We start from the raw sequence: 17,193 nt of genomic DNA on the forward strand, positions 1-17,193 counted from the left end.
TTGTCTTCACTAACTGAGGGGTGCGGGGGGTTTAACTACCGGGGAAGTTGGGTTTTTTCCCTACGACGCTGCGGTACCTACCTACCTACCTACTAAGAGAAACTGTGCATGCGTCATGTATTTTGCATGCGCCAAAAGGGAGACAAGTATAACACGTGAGGGCGGATCTAGTATATTATACATCAATGGTCCATCCCCTATAACTCCAAGTCGATCGTTTCTTATCAGAGTTTACCAATTTTTCTGATTTTCATTGAAATGGTTCCTGTCAAAATTGACGTCTGTTTCCCTATCTCTCTTGATAATCTCAAGTTCTTCAGCATTTTAAGGTTCACCAATTTGATTATAAAATGCTGCAAAAATTTCTTCATAGATGTCATTATGGATGTTTGTATGAATTCACATGGTATACAAAAATGCTTATTTATATTGATTTTATTGTATCTTTATAAGTGTACTCGTCGCTTTGGAGCGATTTGCAAAGGCGAGTTTTCATGCATCTATTAAATAGAATAAAAAAATATATATTATAAGTCAACCAACAATCTCCTTGGGATGGGTTTGTTTAAAAGCATTGAAATCAATTTTTTATTTTCATAAATGTACATCTATGATTCTCAAATGTTTTTAATATTTGAATTATTTATTTGAAATATTAAAAACAAACAGAAATATTAAAAGTCACAGTTTTGAATTTAAAATTAGTCACCTTTTGTGTAACAAATCTGCATACGCTGGGTATTGGCAAGTGAGAGTAAATAATTTAATAATCAATAATGAACATTAAAGGTCATTATCTTTATTATCCATAAGTAGTTTAGAATTTTTTTTCGCGTTCGATTCATTAGAATATCTTTGTGGAATACAATAAATTTCAGCTAGATACTATAACTATTAAAAAAATAGTTGAAAAAACAAGAATTTTGGGGTTGAGGTGCACCCCATATCGATAAGGGAGAGTTAATATCGTAATAAAATACGGTAAACGGACTACTAATCTACTAGACTACTAGTCACGAGAAAACTGGTTGACCGATTTTAGGGTGTGACCAGTTTTAGTGTTGTGGCGGCTCGCTTATACGACATGGTCGAGTTTGGTTGCCTTCCTGCGAGTGGGGACCAACCCGGCTGGGTTCGGAGAGCCGCTACTCACTCTGTCTTCAGCTGTCATATAATAAACACGTGCATTAACATGCCAGTCGTCTCATTCGTTCATCCCCCATAGTGTGACGGGTGATCACGTGTGACCGATCTAGAGCGACCGGTTGTCCTGTGACTAGTTCATATATGACTAGTAGTCCGTTTACCATAAAATACATACGATAACGCGGAAACAGAGATGGCTATCATAAATAAAATTATGGCCAAATGCTATGTCGTTTGACAGCCGAACAAGCGCTGCCATAACCTATTCGTTTGACTGTCAGATTGTTTAGTTTTTTAATAGTAGGTGGATTCAATTTAAAATGTCACTCGCCGACGAACTTTTGGCGGATTTGGAAGAGAACGATAATGATGAGTTGGAAGCTTTGATTGAAACCAAAACAGCACAAGCTGAAAACAACGATGAAAATGTGTTCAAGACACCCGCAGTACCGATGGAAGTCGACATTAAGAATGTCTCTATTAGAGAACTCGCTAAGCTTAGAGACTCGTCGCGGTTGTTAACTGTACACAATATTTGTATTTCTATATAATATATATTAAGTTTATCTATTTACGTAGTAAAAATAAATGAAGAGTTTTTTTTTATTATGGTGGTGTAATGGCTATTTAGAATTAGTCGAATTATACTATATCCTCATTTGAAATCCTCAACTTAAGTTACTTTTTATTATTCCAGGTAATGACTGAAATAAACAAAAACTTTGACAAAATTCCAAAACCATCGGATATAGTCGGACTTATTGAAGCCGATCCAGAATATAGATTGATAGTTGAGGCCAACAATATAGCAGCTGATATAGATTCTGAAATTGGTTAGATTTCTTTCGACTATTTTTAATAATTAATTATTTTTTTGAAATATCCTAATTCATATTTGTACTGAATGATTATCATTTATATTGTTTTATTTTATAGATATTATTCATAGATTTGTCCGCGACAAGTATCAAAAACGTTTTCCCGAATTGGAATCTTTGGTTTTGATTCCACTTGAATATGTTCGTACTGTTAAAGAATTGGGGAACGATCTTGAACAAGCAAAAAATAATGAAACGCTACTAGGATTTCTCACCCAGGCAACTATAATGGTTGTCTCGGTTACAGCGTCCACAACCCAAGGGTAATTTTATTTTAAAACCGTATTATGAATTAATGTATTTTATAATTTATTCAATTAATATTTAATATTGTATGCAGACAGCTTCTCTCTGATAAAGAAAAGGAAGAAATCGACGAAGCATGTGATATGGCCGTTGAATTAAATAATTTCAAACAAAAAATCTTTGAATATGTTGAAAGTAGAATGACGTTCATTGCTCCAAATTTGTCAACAATTGTAGGTTAGTATCTTTATATGTAATATTATTATTTATACATAACTTATTAAATGAATGATTGTTTTTCTAAATTCATACATTTTATATTCAATTGTTACCAGGAGCTTCAACTGCTGCTAAAATTATGGGAGTTGCCGGTGGACTTACCAAACTTTCTAAAATGCCGGCTTGCAATGTACTATGTCTAGGTCAGCAAAAGAAAATTTTATCAGGATTCTCACAAGTGACTACGTTACCTCACACGGGTTTCATTTATTATTCAGACATCGTCCAAGACACAATTCCAGTACGTTTTAATTTGGCATTCTTAACCAAATTCTTGATGTTTTTTTTATTTATTTACCTACATTTGTTTTTATAGGAATTAAGGAGAAAGGCTGCTCGTTTAGTTTCAACGAAAGCCACATTAGCTGCAAGAGTAGACGCTTGTCATGAAAATATCGATGGAAGCACCGGTAGACTTCTAAGAGAAGAGATTGAGAAAAAATTAGATAAATTGCAGGTTGAATTAATCAATTATTTATTAATGTGATATGCGTATGCATTTATGTAGTTGAAATATTGTATTTTTTAATTATTTTTATGTTTAGGAACCACCACCTGTTAAATTTGTTAAGCCTCTTCCTAAACCAATTGAACAAAGTCGTAAAAAACGTGGAGGAAAACGTGTTCGCAAAATGAAAGAGAGATATGCCATGACCGAGTTCCGTAAAAATGCCAATCGATTGAACTTTGGAGATGTAAGTACAGCGCTATTTATATATTTCAATACGAATTTTGTTCTTTATCTACATAAGTCTGCATATTTTAATTTCATTTAAAAAGGCTCACCAACAGTGTACATACATTACACAATATATTCTTTACACATTTACGATTCTGGTATATAATATGTACATCACTTGTAGGTGTGCACAACATTATTAAACTATTTTTAAATGTTAAACAATTAATCTAAAATACAGTAGAACAATTAAGATAATAATAATAATAATAATAATAATTCGATTACAATAATAATAATAATTTCTTCCTAAACATCATAATGGAATCACTAAAAATATCTATATTACATACATCTTTCAGAGTTTACTTCATTACAGGTTCTACATAAGCTTGCAATATGTAGGTGCATTTAATCCGAGATTAGTGTTACAGACATGGATATGGAAGGTTTTAGTTAAGGGGAATCTAGGGTATCTAAAGGGTATGGAAAGCGATATATGATTTAGGATGTCAGTACTATCAATTTCGTTATTAATTGCTTTGTGGAGGAAAGTTAAATCAAGCAAGGTACGGCGCGATTTTAGGGACTGCATTTTAAAATGGACTGCATATATATTGTATGAGTGGAATCTTGATCTACTCTCTTCTATTTGGGCCTCGCTGTGATTTTATTTTTTATTTATATTTTGTTTTATTTTATTTTACTTTTTCTTTTTCTTTCTCCTTATGTACATTTTTATGTATTATTTTTCTTTTGTTCAATATGAAACTAAGAATGTGATTTTTGGATTTTATTTTTGATTTTCACACTTTGTACATTTATTCTTTTTCTTATGTATTATTTTTCTTTTGTTTTCTGTTTTTTTATTTTTTCATTTTATCATGTTTTTCTGCTTTTGCATTTTTGCTTTTTATTTTATGTATTTTATTTTTTATTTTTCTGTTTTTCATAATTAAATGTAGGCCATTGTGGCGCATTAGGTTCTACTTGTAAAGCCACAATGGTCCAAAACTACTATAAATAAATATATATGCATATGTACGTACATATTATTTGTATCTGATTCAATGGGCAGTGGAATATTTTTCATTATAAAATGCTGTAAATAACTCATATTTTATGACGGCAATTGATGTTGAAGTTCATTATATGCTTTGACATGCAAAATTACCAAGTGCATTGAACAGCTTCAACTTTCATATGATTGACGATGAATCCCAGATAAGAAATACGTTCTATTGTTAATGCTTGTGAGAAACTAAGCGACGCTAAGTACTTTCAATTTTATAGCCATCGTTTATTGTACTGAAATTTAGAAACAATTCCCAAGATTTCTGATAGCATATGCGATTATTCAGTATGCAATTTGGGTACTTTACATACATATTTCCCAACATGATAACAGCAATAAGTCGTAGAAAAATTTCTTTTACTGTACAGAATGATCGATCCTCGACTATGCGATTGAGACTACATAGGTTGGAGATTAATTTTCAACACGCTCTCGAGCATATCTTAAAAAATAACCAAGTTTGATCATTTAATTTGATGTTAAAGACCATCATAAAAGTTTAAACTCAGTATTTTTTAAAAGTAGGTATACTTTTTTTATTTTATTCAAACCAGATCATCGTTTGATCGATTTATTTTCGTATTTAGCCCAGTTTGTAATCACATTTAACTTCCACAAATTGATCTACGATTTACTAAGTTCATAACCTGTTTTGTAGAGTGTTGCGATCAAATGTTTTCGAGTGAATGAAAAAAAAAAAAAATTATTATTTTTTTGCTCGCATTTTCTCTTGCCCATTTCCGGTTTACAGATAGGATGAGAAAAAACTACTGGAGTGAGTTGTAGAGTTCGTTCACTTTTGCCAAACGTACATGTAATATGACTGACCGATAACCGGTCTCTCATTTGTTATTAAAATTGCATCATATAATGGTGTGTGTATTAAATACAAACGTACTCGCTATGTTTATTGTAAATAATAAAAAATATAAACGTTTCAATTGTATTATACATTTAACTGCACTATCCAAAGTCATTTCGGATTCAAATTTTGATATAAATTAAATGCATCGACAAATTTGACTATGAAATTGAGATATTTGTATTTATGCTCTGATAACTAGGCATTCCAAATCAATGTTTCGTCAGTAAAAGTCGACTATTAATTCGATCATACGAAGCTGAAAACGATAGTATTTTTTTTGTTCTTCTTTATTGCGTTGAATAGCGAGATGGAAAGACGATTTATGACCTGCGATGCAAATCCAAAGCGGCAAATACCACCTGCCTCTGTCGTCCACTCGACGTGGGACTTTCGTTATCGTTTCGAAGAGAGAGAAAGAGAAAGAGGATTCGATCGCTGAAAAAGAAAAAAAAACTGGTCTAATATGTACGCCAAGAGTGCAAGTTCGATTCCCACGAAGAGTCAAAACGGGAAATGCTAAAGTGTCGAATGGTCGTTGATCGACCGTGCGAAGATCTCAAACAAAAACATTTTGGGGATCTTTGCGGATGAGAATGGCCATATTGTAGTTGGAACAGTACAGAAATGCTGAAAATACATTAAAGTCTCATGCCATACGATAACCGGCTATGCAACACTTAAACGTCCTTGATAACTAACTGTCAACTGTCACTTGATAGTAAGCCGTGTGTGCATTTATTATCTATTTCTATTTCTTGACAAGCTTTCAAAATATGTTACTTTTGTAATGAACACATTTAAAAGAGGTTTCATTGTTGGACAAGATACATTTTTGCGTCATTGACCTTTTGTATGATAAAAGAGGTCTACCTCACGGGACCGAAAGTGAAAAGCCCGAAAAAGCAAATATCTTCAGATCTTAAGTCGAAAGATAAAAAAAGTGTGCATGATAAACGGTACTATGTACATATATATGTATAATATACACCAGCAGTCACATAAAACGGAACGCCTGTGATTTTTGCGACATACGTGTTTGTTCTAATCATCACTTCGTTATTTGTAACTTTATCTTAGTTATTTCTTCTGCATATTGGTAAAAAAACGTAATTCTTTTAAACTATGTACAAAATACAGTTATCTTGTATATATGCAAAATAAAACAGACTTAGGTACAAAAAACCCGTAATATACCTGCTAAGGGTACGCCTTTGTTCATTGTGCGTCAAATGCTTTCAAACATTGAAAAGATCATGCTCAGCTGAGACCTTTTGCTGTATAATTGTTCTAAGGGTAATTAGGGGTTTAATAGTTTTTATTTTATAAAATTGATGGATTTAATATTTAATTTTGAATTTTTAAATTAACAATATCGATTCTTAAGAAATTGGTCGCTGCAGGGATATTTTCGAATTGGTCGCAGGGTAAACGGATTATTCCGCCAGAAGCGATTTCACGCAAGTCAGGAAAATCTCGATAATGGAACATCTGGCACTCGAGTTCTCGTTAGTGCAATATTTCGCGTGGGTAGCTTTCGATTGATGGAGTTTTTGGGTGCCAGATGTTCCATGATCGAGATTTTAGTGACTTGCGCGAGATCGCATTTTGCGGAATAATCACCGAACCATTCAAGGGTGGTAGATAATTTATTTTGTTTCTTTTCTGTTCTATTTTTGACCATTGTGGCGCATTAAGAATTCCTGTAATGGCACATTGGTCCAAGCTTTAAATAAATACATTTTACGAATTCCGTATTTATTAGCATCATTCCGAGTTTATTAAGTACTAGCTGTATTACCCGGCTTCGCTCAGTGTTTATAATATAAACCGCTTAAACATGACTAAGCTAATTTAATTAAAAAAAAAAAAAAATTAAAAAAAAATTTAAAAATTAAAAAAAAAAATAAAAAAAAAATAAAAAAAAAATCAAAAAAAAAAAAATAAAAAAAAATAAAAAAAAATAAAAAAAAATCAAAAAAAAATCAAAAAAAAAATTAAAAAAAAAATAAAAAAAAAATTAAAAAAAATTTTTTTAAAAAATCAAAAAAAAAAATCAAAATTTTTTTTTGCCTTCTAGGGCTTCGCCCTCGGCGCCCCCCTGAGCCTTTGCCTTCTAGGGCTTCGCCCCTCCACGCCCCATGAGCAATTGCCGTTTAGGGCTTCGCCCCCCTTAGTTAATGCCTTTTAGGGCTTCGCCCCTCCGCACCCCCATGATTAAATGCCGTCTAGGGCTTCGCCCCCCTTAGTTAATGCCTTTTAGGGCTTCGCCCCCCGCGCCCCCAAGATTAATTGCCGTTTAGGGCTTCGCCCCCCTTAGTTAATGCCTTTTAGGGCTTCGCCCCTCCGCGCCCCCATGATTAAATGCCGTCTAAGGCTTCGCTCCCATGATCAGTTGCCTTTTAGGGCTTCGCCCCCCACGCCCCCAAGATTAATTGCCGTTTAGGGCTTCGCCCCCCTTAGTTAATGCCTTTTAGGGCTTCGCCCCTTCGCGCCCCCATGATTAAATGCCGTCTAAGGCTTCGCCCCCATGATCAGTTGCCTTTTAGGGCTTCGCCCCCCGCGCCCCCAAGATTAATTGCCGTTTAGGGCTTCGCCCCCCTTAGTTAATGCCTTTTAGGGCTTCGCCCCTCCGCGCCCCCATGATTAAATGCCGTCTAAGGCTTCGCCCCCATGATCAGTTGCCTTTTAGGGCTTCGCCCCTCCGCGCCCCAATGATTAATTGCCGTCTAGGGCTTCGCCCCCCTTAGTTAATGCCTATTAGGGCTTGCGCCCCATGAGGCTGGGCCCCCCGGGCCCCCTTCGGGGCCCCACGGGGCTGCGCCCCTTGTGGCGCCCCCTTTTGAGCCCCATGGGGCTGCGCCCCATGAGGCTGGGCCCCCCGGGCCCCCTTCGGGGCCCCACGGGGCTGCGCCCCTTGTGGCGCCCCCTTTTGAGCCCCATGGGGCTGGGCCCCCCGGGCCCCCTTCGGGGCCCCACGGGGCTGCGCCCCTTGTGGCGCCCCCTTTTGAGCCTCATGGGGCTGCGCCCCATGAGGCTGGGCCCCCCGGGCCCCCTTCGGGGCCCCACGGGGCTGCGCCCCTTGTGGCGCCCCCTTTTGAGCCCCATGGGGCTGCGCCCCATGAGGCTCGGCCCCCCGGGCCCCCTTCGGGGCCCCACGGGGCTGTGCCCCTGTTGGCGCCCCCTTTTGAGCCCCATGGGGCTGCGCCCCATGAGGCTGGGGCCCCACGGGGCTGTGCCCCTTGTGGCGCCCCCTTTTGAGCCCCATGGGGCTGCGCCCCATGAGGCTGGGGCCCCACGGGGCTGTGCCCCTTGTGGCGCCCCCTTTTGAGCCCCATGGGGCTGCGCCCCATGAGGCTGGGCCTCCCGGGCCCCCTTCGGGGCCCCACGGGGCTGCGCCCCTTGTGGCGCCCCCTTTTGAGCCCCATGGGGCTGCGCCCCATGAGGCTGGGGCCCCACGGGGCTGCGCCCCCCGGGCCCCCTTCGGGGCTGCGCCCCTTGTGGCGCCCCTGGCGGGGCCCCATGAAGCTACTCGCCTTGCGCCCCCGCGGGGGTGAATCCATTGAAACGAAAAAAACAAATCGGCGCCCATGGATCGAAAAAAAAAAATCGAATCACGTGTTCGATGACGTCACCGATCTACGGACGACGAAGACGACGACGACCAAGGATATTTACATATTTACATACATACAAAGTCTCTTTCCAAATTATAGATTAGATAAACATAAAGAGACGTATGAAATTTGGACGGAGTGCATTTGGACGAATGAATGAAGTTTTTAAATAAAAAATGCCACTTTGCCTGAAGAAAAAGATCTTCGATCAATGTGTTTTGCCGGTGATGACGTATGGATGCGAAACTTGGATGTTGAACGCCAAGTTGCTACACAAAGTCCAATGCACTAAAAGAAGTATGGGACGTTGTATGCTTGGCATAACGAGGAAATACAGGAAACGGAATACACGGGTGAGAATTATGGCAAGAGCAGTGGATATAGTAGACAGAGTGAAGATATTGAAATGGTAATGGGAGGGTCAGGTAGCTAGAAGAATGAACGAAAGGTGGACAAAATATGTGGTAGAATGGTACCCGAGAGAATGCAAAATAGTAAAAGGAAGACCGCAGGGAAGATGTGTAGACGAAATTAGGAAAATGTGTGGGGTGAGATGGACGAGAGTTGCGTAAAACAGAGACGAGTGGAAGCGTGTTGGAGAGGCCTTCATCCAACAGTGGATGGTAAGTAGCTGTAGATGATGATACATATATGATGATAGATGAATACAATGTGCGTACTTTTGTATTGAAAGATTATTTTGACCACTGGATGTTCTAAAGTAGAGTCTACCTACATATCACACTCCTTTCTACATATGTACATATATATGTATGTACATACTATAACAGGCTCTACTCCACTTACCAATCTGTAGTATAAACTGATAGGATAAGAGAAGTGTGACAACATTCTAAGCACCAGCTCCAATGCCAAATAAGTTCTGTTTCTGATTTGAACCATTTTCCATATTTGGCGTGCAAGTATCTTTAACTTCATCTCGCTTTCACACAAGACTTCAAAGATTCTTTCGTTCAGGAAAACGTGGCTCAAAACTTTTTATCTCGGATCTGAACTAGAATAATCTTGAACTTCCTCTCTTTCAGAATAATTACTTTCCCTTCGATGCGATTGAGAGTAAAGTCAAACGCCGCAGTGTAAAACAGTTGAAGCTTTCACCCAAGACTTCTATATAAACAATTGCGTTGACAGCTTCAAGAAATCGCCTGTCTACTTCTAATCAAACTGGGTTTTTTGTTTGTTTTATTGGTGTAATGTTTCGACATCTTAAACCGCTTCGAAGGTCTGCAGCATTTGCCGATCCAGCAGGTGTGGGTCCATTTCCGAAACGACGCGGTGCATTCACTTCAGATGGAGTTTCGCAATGTTTTAAATCATCAACAGAAGAATAGCACAGCACAAGCGGGGCGCGTTCGGCGAAAGAAACTGCAACCACGTTGCGAAATCGGTTTAAAGTGCAAATTCGTGTTGGCGCATTTTTCGGTCAACACCCCGTCCGATTCACCTTTTTGGACTCGGCCCAACATTGTTTTATTGATGACCTTTAACTTGCTCCGGTGTGTCTCTAATGAGTTCGCGTCAAAATTTCGCACGCTCGTACTAGCGGCTCTTAACCTTTTGCGCGCGCGCTCGCTCGCCTATCGACGCCGATTCGATCGGTTGATGATCTTCTCTTTTGTTTTGGGCTTGCTGTTTATTAATCGAATGGCGAAAACAATGGCTGTTTTGAGACAATTGTTTTTAATTTGAGCTTCTTTCTACAACGTTTTCGACTCGAATGTATACGTGAAAATCAACAGCGCAGATAAGTGACTTATCAATTTTTTTCGGTACCTCTTTTATTGTAACAAAAACAGATTTCAATCCATTTCACTATTCAAATTTAATTACTAGAAACTACAATTTAGTGTAATAAATTTTCATTTATACATATTGATGCTTTTAAAATTAGTTTTGAAATTTTTGCACGGTGCATATTGATCAGGTTTATTGAATTTTTCTTATGTCTCCCTAGATCTAATGTACCTACATATTTTACGATTTTTACTTTATCTATGTACGTAGTAGCAATAGATGAAGTTTTATGATCATGCGAAAATTCGAACTCGAGATTTTGACTGTTTCGAACTCACAATCGATCACTGATCACATTTTCGTAATCTATAAAAAAATATGTGTGTCTACGTATTTTGGGTATTTTTTTTTCATAACAAATATGTGGACTAATGAAAAAATGCAATTAAAAATAGATACATTAGAAGCATGCATTTATACCATATGCAACTTCGAAATGAGCTGTTCACAATTATTTAATTTTTTAAAGCACGAGCCTGCGTTTTAAAAAAAAGTTAATTCTTGCGAAAAATGTCAAAATTAATGTCATTTAAATTTCAATACATATGTACATAATCTAATATATAATTTAATATAAGAGACTTTGTAACTATTGTTGGTATAAAATGTTTACTATTAGATTGGCCATGTTTAAGCGGTTTACATTACAAAACACTAGTGTGAAATAAATATGATTGTTTCAAATTTAAAATTTTGAATGCTAATATTTTAGAATATATACTGTTAATTTGTAAATATTTTTTTAAGCTATAAAACGATTCTTCATTTTTTTCAAAAAGTATGGTCACGATTAGCGACAGGTCCAAAGTCTGAAAAAATAGATATAAATAATAATTTTTAAATTGGAATTTTTTATTACTTAATTAGTCTTATTCAATCTTTGACAACATCATATCTTTTACAATTTACATTATCTAATTTTTAGTAATCAACTTATTTGATTGATATAATATATATACATATGTATGTACATAATCCATGGTTCAAATCGTAACGTACCAGACAGACTTTGCTTGATCTTTATCTATATGTATAATTAACGATTATGACATTTCTATCTAATCGAAATCTTTCACAATCGATGTCTGTTTTGGTAATCGACATGGCTCCCAACATCCGCTTAATCGGTCTAAATTTATAACCAACTGTTTAACATCGCCTCTCGGCCATAATGCTAAACAGACACGAGGCCAATTGATGACTTATGTAAACATCTTGTTTTTTTTTCGTTCAGATCGAAGACGACGCATACCAGGAAGATTTGGGCTATTCACGTGGAACGATCGGCAAACCTGGAACTGGACGGATCAGGTTGCCTCAGGTGGACGAGAAGACGAAGGTTCGAATCAGTAAAACTCTGCAGAGGAATTTACAGAAGCAGCAGCAACAGTGGGGAGGAGCCACTACAGTGAGGAAACATGTTTCTGGAACTGCCTCCAGTGTTGCTTTTACTCCATTGCAGGTAATCATCAGTTCCTTCGTGATGAAATTCTTTATATTTTTTGAAAATACATTTATCATGTTAATTTCAGGGTTTGGAGATTGTAAATCCTCAAGCTGCTGAAAAGAAAGTGAACGAAGCAAACGCCAAATACTTCTCAAATACTTCAGGATTTTTATCCGTTGGCAAAAAAACCACTTGAACATTGTCTTAAATATTATTTTAAATATACATTGTAATTAATCTGCAAACAATTTTTCATTGTATTCCTTGATTAAACTCTTCCCCCCCCTGTTTCTTAGTAATTGAAGTCTTACAAGTATTATTAGTTTCCGCTTTGCATCAATGTTGCTTCTAAAATTACATTTCTGTTTATTATACATGCATAGTTTTGTCGTATAAACAAACACAAGGAGTAATAACTGCTGTGCTAGTTCTGTTTTGATGAATGCAATTTTGGATCATGTACATATGTACATTTGCATGATTCACCACACGTGAGTAAATACTTCAATTGTATATAAATATGTATGTACAGAATTATGGCACATAAATACATATGTATATCTATGATATAAAAGTACACAGAGGAAAAGTCAGACTATCGGTAAAAATATTAACTCATCCTTGAATTTTAAGTGCTAATATAGTAAACAAATAATCTTCTCATTAACACATTTCACTGTATTTGTATAAAGAAAAATTCTTTAATCATTTCATAATAAGAAAATTACGTTAGTTGAGTGAATATTGATATTTTGTTACATTGGCTCATTCTTTGGTTATTTAAAACTTTTTTTATCAGGATTTCAATTCAAAAACAGGAGATACTGATAGATATGTATTTATGTATGTATATATACATATTATCACAAACATTATTTAAACAGTCCACTAAAATGAATATCTGAATTATTATTTTTTATTTTATTATATACCAGGAAGGGGTCTACCTCACGGGACCGAAAGTGAACAGGTCGAAAAAGCAAATATCGGAAGGCAAATATCGAAAATCGAAAGTTCTTAGGGCGAAAGATAAAAAAAATTGGTGCATGGTAAACGGTACTATGTATGTATATATAATATATATCAGTGGCATGCGGTGAAATAATCTCTTTTTTTGTCATACAGCCTTGTTTACTGTGCGCGCGCAGGGTACGGGAGGAAAAGCCTGTTCCTCTTGTTCCTGTTGTATCCTGCTCGCGCAAATTAAGTGAGGATGTACGACGGGGGAAGAGAGAGTTTTACCGCACGCCACTGATATATGTATATACTAACCATTTTTCATATGTAAATGCATGGTAAACGAACATTTTCGACTTTTTCACTGTCGACTTTTTTACAGGTAACCCCAATGCGCCTTTCTGACCAGATACATTGTACATTTGATACAAGTATTATACAAAGTAAATACATATCAATTAACACTCGAGAAAATGGGTAATGGGTCTGTCTGGCCACCAGAAACCAGTGGGATTTGAACCCGTGACCACTTGGTTCCAAGCATTATATGCTAACTACTAGTCTATTCTGCTGGTACACATAACACAATCAATTGTTTTTTGTATACAGTAACAGCATGGTAGGTACATATGGTATACACATTCTAATTGGATCTGCTTGTTTTACAAAACGCGCAAAAGCTAAATCTGACGAAGCATTCCTGTTTTGAAACGGGTATCGTACAATTTATTATAAGGTAAAATAACAACCGAAGTACACGCTATCAGCTAACTATCGAAATGGCTTATGAATCAATCGACTTATGTTGGTTTTAGATAGTAAAAACTGGAGATCTTGTCTCGTTGCCTTCGCTCGTAACCCTGATCGATCGGATCGCATAATTGGAAGCGTTCTTCCATTGTGGAAATCTCGATAAACGGATTTTTTTTTTCGGTGAAATACCCGTCCACAGGAATTGAAAGGCGGCATTCGGGTCAAGTTGGCCATTTCGATGTACGAAAGCAGCATTGTTTATTCGACGATTGCACGGTGTTAAATTGACCACGACACCTGAGCAAGAAGATCGGACGTGGGCTATGAGCGATGCCTATGGACAGAAAGTGTAAGTTTTCCAGTCATAATTAGATTAACTAACCGCATTCCGTCACTTTTCCACCAGTATTTCAGCTGTTGTATTGACGCACACTTCGAGATGATTCACATGGATTTCATAAAGGAACTGGAACAAGGTAGGACTGTAAAATTTTATTTCTATTGAAAATACAAGTAAAGAGAACTCATGTTCATAAATAGTAACGTATTTTTGGAAATCCCCGAAAACCCACCGATAGTCAGCATCGTAGGTACTATGTCATACATTTTTTTTTATTATTATTTTACAAGCTTTTTATTGGCTTCATTCTGTAAGTTCAATGAAATTCCTGCCTGTCGAAAATTTGTGATCTGATTTTGAACCACTTCCACTCTTTAGGTCACTTTGATATTTTACCGACATAAGGTGGTTATAGTCGAGTCGATTAGCGTGAGATTTATGAGAACCGAGCATGCTGTCGCATTCGTGTAATGTGTTGTAACATTGTAAGGACGTAAAATATTATTTTGAATGATTTCTTATACCTATAACTATATAATAAATATAAACATATGTTTATATTTATTTTTCTTCTCTTTTTTCTTTTATAATACATTCCCTTCTTTGTTGTTTTTTATAATTTGTAATTATTATTATTATTATTATTATTAGTTGTTTGTGTATATACATATATATATATATATATATTTTTTTTTACATACATATATATATATATATATATATATATATATATATATATATATATATATATATATATATATATATATATATATATATATATATTAGGAATTCCTGTAATGCTACAATGGTCCAAACTTAAAATAAATAAATAAATAATACTAGTGTTCTGCCTGTTGATTTCAACGGGTGGTTTCGGATAGGAATTGATACATGAATTAAAATAAAGTTATATGTTATAATATAAATATTTAGTAAGGTAATTTATAGGCACGCGGGCGCACCTAATATTAATCGCTATAAAAAGTGTGTGTGTGTGTGTGTGTGTGTGTATGTGTCACCCGTGACTCGGTCCAACGTCCAATAAATACAGAAGATTTGTGATAATAGCAAAGATCATTTTTTGCAATTTTAAGGAACCGTTTCAACAATGATAAGATAAAATTGGCAAACTTCGATAAGAAACGATTGATTTGGAGTCACAAAACCCCCAAATCTAACCAGCAGTATAGCGGATCGAACCCACTGATCACTTGGTGCTAAACATATACGCTACTGTTAAGCCATACTGCTATATATGTATGTATATGTATCTGTGGGTGTTAATTGATATGTATTTACTTTGTGTATAGTACTTGTATCAAATGTACAATTTTTATGGCCAGGAAGGCGCATTAGGGTTACCTGTTAGGCCTTCCTGGTATAGATTAAAAATAAATATGTATATAGAGATTCAAATTTACAACCTGTCAATCATTACATTACTAATTTAACTGTCTGTCTTAAGAAATAAAATTTTAGTATCCCATACAACTTTCATAATCGGCCGTCCATAAAATTTGCAACAAGTCTTTGAGATGTGTTATACCTATATCATATTTATCCAACGTTTATAGTCGAAATATATATGTAATACCTACATATATGTATATAGGATAGCACGTCTTGAAACTGTTCGTTTGCTTGCATTGAAACTTTCTTGTCACGTACCTTGCCCCGGATGGAATCGGAATTGTGTACTTACAACAATTTCAGCACTTTCAAAATGTGGAACAATGTCTTGTTTGATTAACATTCCCATGGTTATTCGCATTTTCACCGATATGTGTCTACTCGTAAAATTTAACAGCCTCCACTGCGGACTACAATGTCTCGAGTCCACATTCCATGTTGAATCAATTACTATCCGCACGGACGTTCATATTTTCCTCTATAATGAATAGTCGACGTTGGAAACGCCCCTATACGTTTGGAAAAATGATGACTGTGGCCGTTGTAAAGGTTCTTTCTGTCGCACATTTGTGTCCCACATTTCCCTTTGCGCTCTACAATTACTCGTTGCCTCGTGTTTGTTTTTGTCCGCCTCGTACGAGAGATTTCCTCTCGGTTCCCAGGTGACGTCTGGGTCTAGTTATTAATCACGAGACCTATTGATCTTGGAAGACAGCTAAACGCGTCGGCTTTTTGGCCCTTTTGTGTATATTTGATTCGTTCAACACACATAAGGCATATACAGATGAAAAGTTGCATGTGCATATAAAGTAGATGCCGTTGATTTATGCACTGCTATATGATGGCTCGTGCAACGGTAATTTAGTTTGTCAAGATAAAATATTAGACGCATAAAAAGCTAGAAAATACGACTGATTTGAATTATAAATTTATTCCCAAGCCATAATGCGGTGATCTGTAAGTTAACTGGTAAATTAGCTTTTGGACACTTCGAGCTACGACAATGTTACGGGACATTTATTGCTACCGTAAAATAGAATGATTACCAATAAATCTTATAAATTAAGACGTTTGAAAATGCCTGAAATTTACGATCACTCAAACACTATTTGAGTGTATTAATTTAATACTTTCATTTTTGGTAAAGTGGTGAATGTTAATAAACATTACTAACGCTTTTTCAGCCTATCTTAATAAATCATTGACAAGTTTGTAGAATCTCTCACCGTCTTACAATCCCATATCAAAGTAAAATAAAAACATGAAAAAAAATTACGTTGTGTCGATAAGAATTTCAGTAACCGATACTAAGTTTCAGTTCGATAGGACTAAGGGCCGGGCCGCACCGTGCGACTTGCGAGCGACTTGGTTGAGGGCGACCAGACCAATGCATTCAGGTAGATGGGACATGCCACACCCGTCAACTTGTTTGTCGCACACATTTCCATACATTTTTTCGTGTCGCGCAACTAGTCGGCTGACAAAGTTGCACGGTGTGGCCCGGCCCTAACGGTGTTCAAAAAATCACCAAAATACACAGACACACACACATTATTTCTAGATCATGAAAACGTGATCAGTAATCGATTCTGAGTTCGAATCAGTCAACATCTCGATTTCGAACTCATCAAACATCAGAACATCAAAACTTCAACTATTGTTACTACGTACATAGATAAAGTAAAAAAG

The 17,193-nt window shown here is 36.5% G+C and overlaps 2 protein-coding genes across 2 annotated transcripts in view; both read left to right on the forward strand.

Annotated features, from left to right (window-relative positions):
• Window positions 1-1,100: 1,100 nt before the first annotated feature.
• On the forward strand, window positions 1,101-13,068 carry Prp31 (pre-mRNA processing factor 31). The gene is made up of 9 exons (XM_077427640.1): window positions 1,101-1,670; window positions 1,844-1,979; window positions 2,083-2,287; window positions 2,365-2,507; window positions 2,606-2,790; window positions 2,866-3,006; window positions 3,095-3,244; window positions 11,832-12,059; window positions 12,130-13,068. The coding sequence occupies exons 1-9, from the start codon at window positions 1,467-1,469 to the stop codon at window positions 12,238-12,240; spliced, it is 1,503 nt and encodes a 500-aa protein (XP_077283766.1). The 5' UTR covers window positions 1,101-1,466; the 3' UTR covers window positions 12,241-13,068.
• Window positions 12,586-17,193, forward strand: part of Cen (cerebellar degeneration-related protein 2-like) — a 76,504-nt gene continuing 71,896 nt past the window's right edge. Inside the window, exons 1-2 of the mRNA XM_077427638.1 lie at window positions 12,586-12,645; window positions 13,954-14,103. Coding sequence (XP_077283764.1) covers window positions 14,085-14,103 — 19 coding nt within the window. The 5' untranslated portion in view covers window positions 12,586-12,645; window positions 13,954-14,084. The remainder of the gene's footprint in view (window positions 12,646-13,953; window positions 14,104-17,193) is intronic.

Source organism: Arctopsyche grandis, chromosome 3 (assembly GCF_051622035.1).
Source record: "Arctopsyche grandis isolate Sample6627 chromosome 3, ASM5162203v2, whole genome shotgun sequence".
NCBI lineage: Eukaryota > Metazoa > Arthropoda > Insecta > Trichoptera > Hydropsychidae > Arctopsyche > Arctopsyche grandis.